Genomic DNA, 14779 nt, shown 5'->3' with positions numbered 1-14779 from the left:
ATTGATCTGTGACGTCTCATTCTCATGTTGGGGCTGCCTGCCCATCTTCTTGATTCCAAAACAGAAACATACGACAGATTAGGGTCTTGCCGTAAGGATGACATTGACTTCTGTGTGGTTAAGACTCCTGGAATTCATTTATCTTTAAATCTTTAATAAACATTCATTTTATGAAGCTTGATTTTTTAAAAAATGATATTATTTATTTTAGGGCTCTATTTATTACAATCAAGAGGGTACCTCCTGGTACGAGGGGGACTGGGTATACAACATCAGAAACGGCTGGGGGATCAGATGGTAGGTATTGCCACTGCCACACACGGGGTGTGGGTGAAAAGTGCATGTGTGGGCCCAAATAATTTTTTTTTTTTTTTTTTTTAAAGATTTTATTTATTTATTTGACAGAGAGAGAGAGATCACAAGTAGGCAGGGAGGCAGGTAGAGAGGGGGAAGCAGGCTCCCCGCCGAGCAGAGAGCCCAATGCGGGGCTCAATTCCAGGACCCTGAGATCATGACCTGAGCTGCAGGCAGAGGCTCAACCCACTGAGCCACCCAGGCAGCCCCTAGGGTTATTTAAATTCACCCTGTTGTAATGTCCATAGTGATGAAAATATTCTATGGAAAATTTAGAGAAACATTATATTAAGTGAGGTTTAATAACAGTTTCACTTTATCACAGGTAGGAACTGTCTTTGTTTTCTATTAATCATGGATATCTATCACTGTATGCTTTTGGAAGACTCTTGACACATTTGCTTGATTGTATTTTTTTTAATAAAGATTTTATTTATTTGACAGAGTGAGAGAGCACAAGCAGGGGGAGTGGCAGAGGGAGAGGGAGAAGCAGGCTCCCTGCTAAGCAAGGAGCCCGTAGTGGGACTCCATCCCAGGACCCTGAGATCATGATCTGAGCCGGAGGCAGACGCTTAACTGAGCCACCCCAGTGCCCCCATTTGCTTGATTTTAGATTGAGCTGATAAGAGTCAAATATTTTAAGAATTGGCCTATTTGGGGGAGAAATGTTAACTAGTCATAATACCATAGGGAGTTAGTTTTAAAAGATTTAAAATTCCTGCAGTTATCCACTTTCTCACGTTATTAAATGACCGAGGATTTAATAAAGTGGTTTATCCTCCCCCAAAGATGATGATTTCTACTGACCACACACCTATCCCTTGAACTTAAGAAGATCTTACAGACACAAGGGTTGGATTTCTTCAAAGGTGTCGAGAGAAGAAGCTTAAAAGGAAGTCTTTTTTTTTTAAGATTTTCATTCATTAAAAAAAAAATAAATAAATAAAAAATAAAAAATAAATAAATAAAAGATTTTCATTCATTTATTTGGCAGAGATCACAAGTAGGCAGAGAGGCAGGCAGAGAGAGAGGGAGGAAGCAGGCTCCCCGCTGAGCAGAGAGCCTAATGCGGGGCTTGATCCCAGGACCCTGAGATCATGACCTGAGCTGAAGGCAGAGGCTTTACCCGCTGAGCCACCTGGTGCCCCAAAAGAAAGTCTTCTTAAAGAGAAGTATGATATTAAAAAATAACTGATTATTTTCTATTTTTTTTTTGTCCCAGTTACAAATCCGGAAACATATATGAAGGTCAGTGGGAAAACAACATGCGCCACGGGGAAGGCAGGATGAGGTGGCTGACGGCGAACGAGGAGTACACGGGTCAGTGGGAGAAGGGCATCCAGGTACAGCGCCCGCTCGTGTGAACCCAACACACCCAGGAGGGGACCCTGCTCTTCCTTAGCACGTGGGTCTCTCCGTATATCATCTGATAACCTAAACCTAAGCTCTGCTAACTCTAGAACCCCAAAGTATGATTTACTGGTCCAAACCATCCTTTAAGTGTACTGTGTCATCATGTAGGTTTCTCTAAAGGTCTTACACACAGGTGAGGTCCTGGCACGGACAAGTCTGTAATTCCCACTGCTGCTGTGCGGACCAAGACTGTTCTCTACATCTTCGAAGCTGTGTATTTCTTGCACAGAAAAAAAAGGCTTTATATGGTTAAGTGTATGTGGTTCACATAACTAGGATTTTCTCATAATATCTGCATAATCTAATAATATCTCCTTCATCTCTGTCACCTATTTCCCCCCTCCCTCCAACCACCTTCCCTCTGGTGACCCGCAATTTGTTCTCTGTAGTTAAGAATCTGTTTCTTGCTTCGAAACTCTCTCTCTCTCTCATTTTCCCCCCTTTGCTTATTTCTTCAGTTCTACATAGAAGTGAAATCATGGTATTTGTCGTCGTCTGTCTGACTTATTTTAGTTAGCATTTTGCTCTCTAGCTCTATCCGTGTCATTGCAAATGGCAAGATTTCATTCTTTTTTTTTTTTTTAAAGATTTTATTTATTTATTTGACAAACAGGGATCACAAGTAGGCAGAGAGGCAGGCAGAGAGAGAGGGGAAGCAGGCTCCCCGCTGAGCAGAGAGCCCGATGCGGGACTTGATCCCAAGACCCTGAGATCATGACCTGAGCTGAAGGCAGAAGCTTAATCCATTGAGCCGCCAAGGTGCCCCTAGAAGCTTTTTATTTTGATGAAGTCCAATACTTTATTTTTGCTTTTGTTTCCTTCGCTTCAGGAGACCTGTCCTCTAAGAAGTTATTATGGCTGATGTCAAAGAGGTTACTGCCCGTGTTCTCTTACAGGATTTTTATGGTTTCAGATCTCATACTTAGGTCTTAAATCCATTTCGAATTTATTTTTGTGTTGGTATAAGAAAGTGATCCAATTTCATTCTTTTGCCTGTTGCTGTCCCATTTTCCCAACACCATTTGTTGAAGAGGCTTTCCCCATTGGATGTTCTTTCCTGCTTTGAAGATTAGTTGACTGTATAGTTGTGGGTTTGTATCTGGATTTTCTATTCTGTTCCATTCATTGTGTTTCTTTTTGTGTTGGTACCATACTGTGTTGATCACTGCAGCTTTGTATTATAACTTCAAGTCCAGAATTGTGATGCCTCCAGCTTTGCTTTGCCTGTTCAAGATTGCTCTTTGGGGTCCTTCGTGGTTCCATACAAGTTTTAGGCTTATTTGTTCTAGCTGTGTGAAAAATGTGGTTGGTATTTTGTGGGTTTTTTGTTTGTTTGTTTTTGTTTTTTTTTTTTAAAGATGTTATTTATTTGACAGATCACAAGTAGGCAGAGAGGCAGGCAGAGAGAGAGGAGGAAGCAGGCTCCCTGCTGAGCAGAGAGCCCGATGCGGGGCTTGATCCCAGGACCCTGGGATCATGACCTGAGCCAAAGGCAGAGGCTTTAACCCACTGAGCCACCCAGGCGCCCCTGTGGTTGGTATTTTGATAGGGGTTATGTTAAACGTGTAGACTGCTTTGGACAGTATAGACATTTTAACAATGTTCTTCCAATCCAGGAGCATGGAATGTCTTTCCATTTGTGTCATCTTCAGTTTCTTTCATCCACATTCTGCAGTTTTCAGAGTACAGGTCTTCCACCTCTTTGGTTGGGCTGATTCCCAGGGATCTTATTATTTTTGTTCCAGTTTTAAATGTGTTTTCTGAATTTCTGCTGCTTCATTATTGGTGCGTAGAAATGCAGCATGTTCCTGTAGATTGATTTTGTGTCCTACAGCTTTACTGAATTCATGTATCAGTCCTAGCAGTTTTTTGGTGGAGTCTTTTGGGTTTTCTATATACAGTATCATGTCATCTGCAAATAGTGAATGTTTTACCTTTTCCTTACTGATTTGGATGCCTTTTATTTCTTTTTGTTGTCTGGTCGCTGTGGCTAGCACTTCTAGTACCGTGTTGAATAACAGTGTTAAGAGTGGACATTCCTGGCTTATTCCTCACCATAGAGAAAAAACTCTGTTTTTCCCCATTAAGGATGATATTAGCTGTGGGTTTTTCATATGTGGCCTTTATTATGTAGAGTTATGTTCCTTTTAAAGCTACTTTGTCAAAGTGTTTATCATGAATGGATGTTGTACTTTGTCAAATGCTTTTCCTACATCTATTGAAATGATCATGTGGTTCTCATCCTTTCTCCTATTGATGTGGTGGATCGCACTGATTGATTTGCAAATATCGATCCACCCTTACAACCCAGAAATAAATCCCACTTGATTGTGGTGAATGACGTTTTTCATGTTAGTTTGTTTTTGTGTCGTTGTTTCAGGAGAGAGGGTATGGTGTGTGAGTGGGGCACGGGGTGTTGGCAGAGGGAGAGAAAGAATCCTAAGCAGGTTCCACACTCAGTGCAGAGCCCCACATGGGGCTTGATCTCATGACCCCAAAATCATGACCTGAGCCAAAATCAGGAGTCGGACACTTAGCCAACTGAGCCATGCAGGCACCCCCGCCCCCATCTGTATGTTCTTGAATAAGTTTTGGAAGTTTGTATTATTAAAGAAACTTGTCCATTGCATAGAAATTTATTGGCACAAGGTTGTTCATAGTAGTCTCTCCTGGGGACGCCTGGGTGGCTCGGTAAGTCATACATTTGTCTTCAGCTTGAGTCATGATCCCAGAGTCCTGGGATCAAGTCTTGTGTGGGGCTCCCTGCTCAGTGGGGAGCCTGCTTCTCCCTCTGCCTGCCACTTCCTCTGCTTGTGTGCGCTCTCTCTCTCTCTCTGACAAATAAATGAAATAAATAAATGAATAAAATCTTTTTAAAATTTTTTTATAAACATATAATGTATTATTAGCCCCAGGGGTACAGGTCTGTGAATCACCAGGTTTACACACTTCACAGCACTCACCATAGCACATACCCTCCCCATTGTCCATAACCCCACCACCCTCTTCCAACCCCCCTCCCCCCAGCAACCCTCAGTTTGTTTTGTGAGATTAAGAGTCTCTTATGGTTTGTCTCCCTCCCGATTCCATCTTGTTTCATTTATTCTTTTCCTACCCCCCAAACTCCACACGTTCCATCTCCACTTCCTCATATCAGGGAGATCATATGATAGTTGTCTTTCTCCGATTGACTTATTTCACTAAGCATAATACCCTCTAGTTCCATCCACGTCGTTGCAAATGGCAAGCTTTCATTTCTTTTGATGGCTGCATAGTATTCCATTGTATATATATACCACATCTTCTTTATCCATTCATTTGTTGATGGACATCTAGGTTCTTTCTATAGTTTGTCTATTGTGGACATTGCTGCTATAAACATTTGGGTGCACGTGCCCCTTCAGATCACTACATTTGTATCTTTAAGGTAAATACCCTATAGTGCAATTGCTGGGTCATAGGGTAGCTCTATTTTCAACGTTTTGAAGAACCTCCATGCTGTTTTCCAGAGTGGTTGCACCAGCTTGCATTCCCACCAACAGTGTAGGAGGGTTCCCCTTTCTCTCCATCCTTGCCAGCATCTGTCATTTCCTAACTTGTTAATTTTAGCCCTTCTGACTGGTGTCGGTGGTATCTCATTGTGGTTTTGATTTGTATTTCTCTGGTGCCAAGTGATGTGGAGCATTTTTTCATGTGTCTGTTGGCCATTTGGATGTCTTCTTTGCAGAAATGTCTGTTCATGTCCTGTGCCCTAAATGAATAAAATCTTTAAAAAAAGAACTTGTTTTAAAAAAAAAAGTCTCTTGTGATTCTTTTAATATATATTATGTGGGATCTATAGTGATGTTCCCTCTTTCTCCCAGTACCAGTGATTTGTGTTTTCTCTTTTGTCTTCAGTCTTGCTACAGGTGTGTCCATGTCATGAAAATTCTTTAAGAGCCAGTCTTGGTGTTATTTATTTTCTCTTGAGGTTTTTCAGTTTTTAATTTGATACCCACTCTTTGCTATTACCTTCTTTCTTCATGCTTTGGGTTTAATATGCTCTTCTTTCCCTTGCGTTGTAGGATGGAAGCTTTATTGATTTGAGACATTTCTTCTTTTCTAATATAAGCATTTAATACTAAAATTTTTCCTCTTAACGTTGCTTTCTCTGCATCCTTCTAATTCTGATATGTTTTAATTTTTGTTCAGTTCAAAATATTTTTTAATGTCCCTGTGACTTCCTCTTTAACCTGTAAATTATTTTGACATATGTCATTTAATTTCCAAATAGTTGGAGATTTTTCCAGCCATCTTTCTGTTGTTGATTTTTTATTTAATTCCACTGTGGTTAGAGAACATACTTTGTATGACTACATTTCTTTTAAATATGTTGTGGTTTATTTTGTGGCCCAGAATATGGTCTGTCTTGGTGAATGTTATGTTTTTTCTGCTTTTGTTGAATGGAGCGTTCTGTGGATACCAATTAGATCAAGTAGGTTGATAGTGTTGCTCAGGTCTTCTATATCACATTCCTCATTTTCTGTTTATTTTTTCCTACCCGTTTCTGAGATAAGAGTGGTGAAGTGTCAAAGTGTAATTATAGATTCATCTCTTTCTTTCAAATCTATCAATTTTTGCTTTATAGATTTTTAAGTTCTATTAAGTGTGTACATGTTTAAGATTGTTTCATCTTCTTGGTGGATTGACCCTTTTTTATTTTTATTAAAAAAAATTTTAATTTATATATTTTACAGAGGGAAACAGCAAGAGAAGGAACACAAGCAGGGGGAGTGGGAGAGGGAGAAGCAGGCTTCCCTCCAAGGAGGGAGCCTGATGCAGGGCTCGATCCCAGGACCCTGGGATCATGACCTGAGCTGAAGGCAAATGCTTAACCAACTGAGCCACCCACGTGCCCCTAAATAAATAAATCTTAAAAATACAGTACAAGCCACATATATAATTTATATAATTTATCATCTTGTTTTGTCCCTCTTTAGCTCTGATAGTTTCTGTTCCTCTTAAGTCATTTTCTGACATCAATATAACCATTCCATCTTTTTTTTTTTTAAAGATTTTATTTACTTATTTGACAGAGAGATCAGAAGTAGGCAGAGAGGCAGGCAGAGAGAGAGGGGGAAGCAGGCTCCCCGCTGAGCAGAGAGCCCAACGCGGGGCTCGATCCCAGGATCCTGAGATCATGACCCAAGCCGAAGGCAGAGGCTCAACCCACTGAGCCAACCAGGTGCCCCATAACCATTCCATCTTTTTTGGAAAAAAATTTTAATTGTGATAAAATACAGATAACAAAAAAATTTACCATCTTAATCACATGTAAGTGTCTAATTCAGGGGCATTAAGTACACTGACTGTTGTGTGGCTGTCTCCACCATCTGTCTCCAGAACTCTTTCTTCTTTCCAAATGGAGATTCTGTCCCCATCAAACACTCACTCCCCATCTCTCTTTCCCCTTCCCCCACCCCTAGCACCCACCATCTACTTTCTGTCCCTATGAATCTGACTCATCTTGATATCTCGTATAAGTGGAATTATATAGTATCTGTCCTTTTGCAACTGTTTTTTTCACTTAGCATAATGTCTTCAAGGTTCATCCATCTTATAGTATGTAATTTCCTTCCTTCTTAAGGCTGAATAATACTCCATTGTATGTTTATACCATCCATTTGTTTATTCATTCATCCATCAGTGGACACCTGGGTTGCTTCCACCTTCTGGTTATTGCAAATAATGCTGCCATGAACGTGAGTGCCCAAATATTTGAGTCCCTGTTTTCAATTCTTTTTAGCATATACCCAGAAGTTCTAGGAAGATCTATACAAAATCATCCCATTGTTGAAAAAATTGTGTATTTATATGTGTTATATGTACATATAATATGTTGATTTGGTACGTATAATTGAACATGCCTGGGGAAAATATGGATGAATATTCAGACTCTTAAATTGTCGTTACCTCTACAAAGTGGGATTGAAGAGGGCATTTGAAAAAAAATCAATTTGTATGTTAAAAATAAATAAAATTTAAGGTAATAGTTTATCAGTATCAAGCTAGGCACTTTTTATACACAGTCTTCAATCTTTACATCCAACCTGCAGGATAGATGTTATTTTCATTTTGTAGATGAAACCCAGAGGGCTTTAAATGATTTACCTTGGATCAAAAGGTTGGTTTGTAAGTAGATGGCACAGAGGCTGAACCTAAGTCTGTATGACTCTAAAATCTGTGTTCTTTGTCCTTTCCAATGTGTCATTGTATTTGGTCTATTGACTGGGTTTTATTCTAATTTTAGAAGATTTTATTTATTTATTTATTTATTTATTTTTGAGACAGAGAGAGGGAGGGAGAAAACACAAGCAGGAGGAGGGAGAGGGACAAGCAGACTCCATGTGGAACGCAAAGGCTGACACAGGGCTCTGTCTCACGATCACGACCTGAGCCAAAATCAAGAGTCAGAGGCTTGAGACACTGAGCCACCCAGGTGCCCCTACTGACCAAATTTTAAATGGATTCAGGTAAAAAGAGGAAATATTTCGAGCATTTCTCATGGCAATTTCCTTTCTTTTCAGAATGGCTTTGGAACGTACTCCTGGTTTCTGAAGAGAATCCCCAACTCCCAATACCCTTTGAGAAATGAATACGTAGGAGAGTTTGTAGATGGATATCGTCATGGGCGTGGAAAGTTTTACTATGCCAGTGGAGCTGTTTATGAGGGAGAATGGGTCTCCAACAAAAAACATGGCATGGTGAGTGCAGACGTGTGAAGAACACATTTTATAGATTTTATAAAGCAACTGAAATGCCATTAAAAGGCATGTCATTCTCTGTCTGGTAAAGTGCATAATCCATTTTTGCATGAGATAACTTAGTGTTTTGTTAAGATGATTACATGAATTTTAAAATAATTTCTGGGGCGCCTGGGTGGCTCAGTGGGTTAAAGCCTCTGCCTTCGGCTCGGGTCCTGGTCCCAAGTTGGCCTTTCTGCTCAGCAGGGAGCCTGCTTCCTCCTCCCTCTGCCTGCCTCTCTGCCTACTTGTGATCTCTGTCTGTCAAATAAATAAAGTCTTAAAAAATAAAATAAAATAATTTCCAACATATCATCCGTGTCCTGTATATTTAGAAGTTATTTACTTAGTTTATGTTATGTACATACATGTCTGTGTTAGGTGGTTTTGGTCACAAGGAATGGAAAAATCTAGCTTAATCAGACAAAACTTAAAGAATAAGTGGGTTTGATTCAGCAACTCCGTGATGTCAGGAGTTTTCTTCCATCTACTCAGGATGTCTCTTACCATGATGTCAGCTTCACCCCTCTGCTGCTCCTCCCTCATGACCACAAAATGGATGCTGTAGTTCCAGGCTTCTCATCCACATACCACACTGAGTAGGAGGAGAGAAGAAACTCTTTCCTGAGAAGCTTTCCACAAATATCTTTAATTTGGCCGAGCTGACTTGGATCATCTTAACCTCTTCATCAGACTGACTCTTGGCTTGTGTTGGACAAATTCCAAGAGAGCCCCTATTTGGTGATGGGCACTCTGCTGGTCACTGGTGTAGTTTAACAAGGCATCTTCTGTTATCTGGGGGTAGCTGGGGAGAGGCTGTGGAGCAGATAAAGGAGGAGGAAGAAGAGAGAGGATTTAACACAGTGGCTGGAGACTCTAGGAGCCTAAGTGCTAAGTGCATGTCTTAAAAACAAACAAAAACCTCCAAACCCTTGAAAATGGTACAGATGTAGATTATCAGTGGATTTCCTGAACTGTGCATCTTTCTGTCTGCAGGGCCGATTAACTTTCAAGAATGGGCGTGTGTATAATGGCTTGTTTTCCAATGACCATATAGTGGAGCTTCCAAATCTTGAAGTTGAGTTCTTAAGTCACCTGGACCTGTCTTCAGACCTGTCCTTCAAGAGCTGGCACCCTGCATCCTCCCTCAGTGCTGGTAAGGGGGTGGGCTCCTGGCAGGTGTATGCAAATTAACTTCTGTTATCAGTGGAATCTACTCATCAAAATACAAAGACTACTCCAGGAAACAGAATTTTCCTGGTGGGGGAGGGGTGGGGGGGTGGGGGGGGGAGGGGACCACTTTCTTGGAGGTTTTTTGAATACTCTTATTTCCCACTTGGGTGGAAAATCATTTCCACATAACACTGAAAAAAAAATTTTTTTTAATCTTCCAAAAGCATTTTCTTTTCTTTTCTCCAAAGCACTTTAATTTACTAGTTGAAATGGTCACATTGATGACTTTTAACATTGCTTTTCACCACCATCCCTTCTGTTTGCCTTTATTTGCTAGAGATTATCAGGAAGCTTGACGGCAGTGAAAGCAATTCTGTATTAGGGTCAAGCATTGAGCTAAATCTCAGTTTGTTGCTGAGTATGTATCCTGAGAAAGATCAAGCAGAGGAAAAGAAGCAGGTAAAAACCTTTCATATTGTTATATGTTTGTATTTTAGGCTTGAATATTAACAGAGTCTCCCCAGGCTTGGGAAAATATAGCCGAGGGGGGCTGTCCTGTGTTGAATGTCTTCTATGAGCCCCATAGATGCTTTGCGTGCCATTTCATTTAATTTGCAAGGAAACCCTAGGGAACATGCTTTGTGATAAAACAGAAACCCAGATAGAGAGACTTGGTGAATTAATTACATGCAAGTTACCCTCACCCCCAGCTTGGTCTCAAGGCCAAGGCTGTGGCCACCCCAACCATAGGACCTTAATTCTGGTGTGCATTATTATGGGCTGCTGGGATTCCAAAGAACTTCAAACTCCTAGAAATCAGCACAAGTCTAGAAAAGCTTAGAGACAGAGAAAATTATGTGTACCTGACTTCATCTGATTAACAAGTGGAAAATCACATCCACGAAATTACACGTTAGTATCGTGATCCCTGCTTTGACTGGGGCTTGGTAGGATTTTTCCGTGAAAGCATTGTTGATGGCGTGGCTTGCAACAGGAGAACCGTCGGTACCTCGAAAGTGCAAGACAGGCGCCCCTTTGCTCTTCCTCTATCCTGTCTCCTCTGGCCTCAGTTCTTCTGGGTTTCAAAAGGGATGACTCTCTACCCCCTATTCTCTCTTCTTCTTCTGGCCAACAATGTAATTCAGGTTCCTGAGGTGGCTCACTTGATCTGCTGCCAGATTCTTGTTAAAAATAAAATGAAACAAAACAAAACCTATTATGACTTTCTCTAGTTAAGAGAATAATGCACAATACTTGTAGGAAATTTAGAAAACGCACATAAGAAAAAGTAGAAGAGAATCTCCACCCAGACAAAATCTGGTGACCATCTTTCCTGTTTTGTTTTGGGCAAATGTAATTTGAATTGGAGCATTCTGCTCATAAAATCTCTGTTTTTGTGTATTTAATCATAGCTCTTCAGTGCCATTAGGTACTTTCCTACAATATAATTTTTAGGAATAAATAAGCATGCATGGACTCACTCAAAAAGGAGGGATATTCTTACAGTTTTCTTCCTCCTTCCCTCCCTCCCTGTTTACTTATGTATCATTCACTTTCCACTTTGCAGTTCTTTCCATGTCAAAACAGGTAGGTCTTCAAAAAAAAACTATGAATTTAAAAATATATCTTGACTGTTTTATAATTACAAACATAGCACATGCTCTTTATTTATTTTTAAAGATTTTATTTATTTATTAGAGAGAGAGAGAGAGCATGAGAGGGGAGAAGGTCAGAGGGAGAAGCAGACTCCCCATGGATCTGGGGAGCCTGATGTGGGACTTGATCCTGGAACTCCAGGATCATGACCTGAGCCAAAGGAGGTCGCCTAACCTGCTGAGCCACCCAGGCGCCCAGCGCATGCTCGTTAAAGAAAATTCAAACATTGTAGAACTAGGATCTCCAAAGTCAAAAATAGTCCTGTAACTTGACACTTTGGAAACACCTCTAAACGTGTTCCATGACTACCTGGTATTTCATAATATGGACAATATTACAATCTAGGTAGAGAAACTTCAATTTTTTTCTAACCTTTCGTGAGGACTTCAGACTCTCAGAAGACCTGCTGGAGCCCGGGTTTGTCCCTGTCACAGGCTTCTCCGCACATGAGCATCTCCCATGGCCACAGAACAGGGTCCAAAGCCAAGCCCCGGGCCTCGCTGTCACCCTGAAACGAAGTCGTGGACTTTACTTGAATTTCACTTTTCCTCACAATGTCCCTTTTTGTGTCCCAAGATCCTACCCGGGACCCCACGTTGCCTGTGGCCAATCACATCTCTAACTTCCTCTGTCTGTGACAGAGCCTCCACCTTCCATGGTCCTTCATGATCTCCAGACTTTGGAAGGCTCTGGAAAGCTCTATTGGCCGTCTAGCTCCATCCTGTTCCATGCTGATGGTAGCTGTGTGTATTCAGGACCTCCGAGGAGGGACAGCAACCTGTCTTGCCAACCTGACCCTAGCAGTCCTCCTCTCCTCCCCATGCTCTCTCCTAGGATAATGGCCAGCACTTGAGCAGAAAGCCCTTTGCTCTGGGCATGTTTCCAAACGCCTTTATTTTGCTAAATCCTCCCAACAGCCTATGGGCAGAACTGTGATTGTCCCACTTTGCCCAGGAGGGAGATGGGGTGGAGCACAGGAACAGCCTTTATCCAGGGCAGGCTGCCCTCCTGGCATTCCTGGACACCTCAAACTCTCTGCCCTCCCCCCACCCCGTCCCAGCCCCCACTGGGAGACCTGCTGACTGTGAAGTGATTTGTTCTCTGCTCCGAGGTGGAGTTCAAGTACAGTGTCCTCCAGAGAACTTCCTCCTTGGAACCCACCTGTCCTTCCTCCAAGGCTCTGTTCCACCAGTGGTATTTCCTTATAATATCTTTACCAGGTTTAAAGCTTCATGAAGAAAATCCTGCATTCTACTCTAGAACAAGGCTTTAGATAAGGCAAATTTTACATGTTTATCCAACCGAATTGAATTTTAGAAGGTAGGAGTTAATGTTGGGAGGGACAGTTGCCTGAACAACTTCCCAAGGGGGACTTCTCCATCTCCTTGGGGACCCCAGACAGCGTAGGTCACATTTCCTGAATAATTCATTTGGGAGGGCGAGACACAGGGTAAGTGGTTTTGGAGAACAGGACACTGCATAGGCTGCAGGGTTGCACGTATGGGAAGGTCAAGGTGGCATCAGGGCATTGAGGTTGGGGAGAATTATAGAAGGTGACTGGGGACGGAGAGGGAGGTTAGTTACGAGCATGAGTATTGTCTGTTTCAGACTTTCAGCAGGAATTCTGATGTTAGTTGTATGTTTTTAAAATCAACCAAGCCCGGGGCGTGTCAGTCAGTTAAGTGTCTGACTCTTGATCTCAGCTCTGGTCTTGATCACACAGTTGTGAGTTCGAGCCCCACATTGGGCTCCACACTGGGCGTGGAGTCTATTAAACAAACAAACAAACAACCAAGGCTGGTTGAACCAGCCTTGAAGTCCCAGGATAAACCCTACTTGGTGTGCGCATAGAATTTTAGATATTGCTAGATTTCATATACTTCTATTTTGCTGAGGATTTTTATGTCTATCTTCATGAAAGATACTGATCTCTAGACAAGAGAATTTTATTGCTGCCCACTCAAATAGGATGCTATCACAGAGCAGTATGAAAGCAATTTCATTGTACTGATAACAGCACTTTTTTTTTTTTTTTTTTTTTTTTTTTTTGGTAACAGCAAATTTTTCAGTGTTAATCAGAAACTGCATTTTATTGACCTGGGGTTGAGTGGGGGGAGAATATGACATTTGTTGAGCTCATACAGCGATAAGAGGTAAATGTTATTATGTCATATGTGTTATCTCATTAAATTTACAAAACAGGTATTGTTTCTTTTACTTTTGTTCTTATTAGGCAAGACTAAGACATGCGTGGTTTTCTCTTTGTAGGTAGAATATGCTGTCTTAAGAAATATTACAGAATTGAGAAGAATTTATAGCTTTTACAGCAGCCTAGGGTGTGATCGCTCTCTGGATAACACTTTTCTTATGACAAAGCTTCACTTCTGGAGGTTTCTAAAAGACTGCAAATTTCATCACCATAAGATAACTCTTGCTGATATGGACAGGGTATTAAGTAGTGAGTATTCTAGGTCCTTTGTGTCTTTTTGGTTATTATTTTTTTAAGATTTATTTATTTGAGAGAGAGAGAGAGAGAGCGCAAGAGAGCATGCGTGAGCAGGGGGGAGGAGTAGAAGGAATGGGAGAAGCAGACCCTGAGATCACGACCTGAGCCAAAGGCAGATACTTAACCGACTGAGCCACCCAGGTGCCCCAACATCTTTTGGTTCAAAGAATAGCACAACATCATGTCACTACAAAACCAGTCAAGAAATGGGGAGGGAGGGAGGGAGGCAAATGCTGGGAGAGGCATTCTAGAAATCAACACACGGTGGTCTTCTCAAGTTACTTAAAATGTATTTGAGACAATCTTGTGAAATAATGGCAGCAGTAAAAGACCAACTGCAGCAGGGCCTGTGGGCCGAATCCAGTCCCATCTGTTCTTATAAATAAAGTTTTATTGGAACACAGCCATGCCCATTTTCTCATGCACGGTCTGCGGCTGTTTTTGCCCTATGATGTCAGAACTGAGGGGTTGTGACAGAGACTGTGTGGCCTACAAAAAGCCTAAAATACATGCTGCTGGCTCTCAACAGAGAAGTTTGCCTGCCCCTGGTCTATCAAACCTGCCAACGCTGTGAGATCAGAAGCAGAGAGGATCGGGGAGGGCTTGGCACAGCCCTGAAAACACTTGAGGTTGTCTTGGGCTTGGGCTTGATTTCAAAAGCGAAAGTTCATGCAATAAACTTAATAGTATTGAAGGTTTTACTTCTTTCAGGTAAATTCTGGGAAGCAGGCCTTGAAAACTTCCAATTATCTATTTGAACCACAGAGTATTAGAACTGATACCTATTTCCCCGAAATTTAAGTGTTTGACACAGACTTAGAATCCATTTAGAATTAGAATCATTAGTCAGATGAGGCTCAGACCACCTTGAAAAACACTGGCACAAGGTATCTTA

The 14779-nt window shown here is 41.4% G+C and overlaps 1 protein-coding gene across 2 annotated transcripts in view; it reads left to right on the top strand.

Annotated features, from left to right (window-relative positions):
- The window catches only part of LOC111145626 (radial spoke head 10 homolog B-like), a 52142-nt gene that overhangs the window by 14143 nt on the left and 23220 nt on the right, over positions 1-14779 (top strand). For both annotated transcript variants that reach the window (XM_022500658.1, XM_022500657.1), the window contains 6 exons: positions 212-297; positions 1577-1697; positions 8334-8510; positions 9546-9705; positions 10060-10181; positions 13647-13836. In XM_022500658.1, coding sequence (XP_022356366.1) covers positions 212-297; positions 1577-1697; positions 8334-8510; positions 9546-9705; positions 10060-10181; positions 13647-13836 — 856 coding nt within the window. The remainder of the gene's footprint in view (positions 1-211; positions 298-1576; positions 1698-8333; positions 8511-9545; positions 9706-10059; positions 10182-13646; positions 13837-14779) is intronic.

The sequence above is a fragment of the Enhydra lutris genome, unplaced genomic scaffold (assembly GCF_002288905.1).
Source record: "Enhydra lutris kenyoni isolate GAN:26980312 unplaced genomic scaffold, ASM228890v2 scaffoldscaffold13, whole genome shotgun sequence".
NCBI lineage: Eukaryota > Metazoa > Chordata > Mammalia > Carnivora > Mustelidae > Enhydra > Enhydra lutris.
This window is presented reverse-complemented; position numbering and strand designations above follow the sequence as displayed.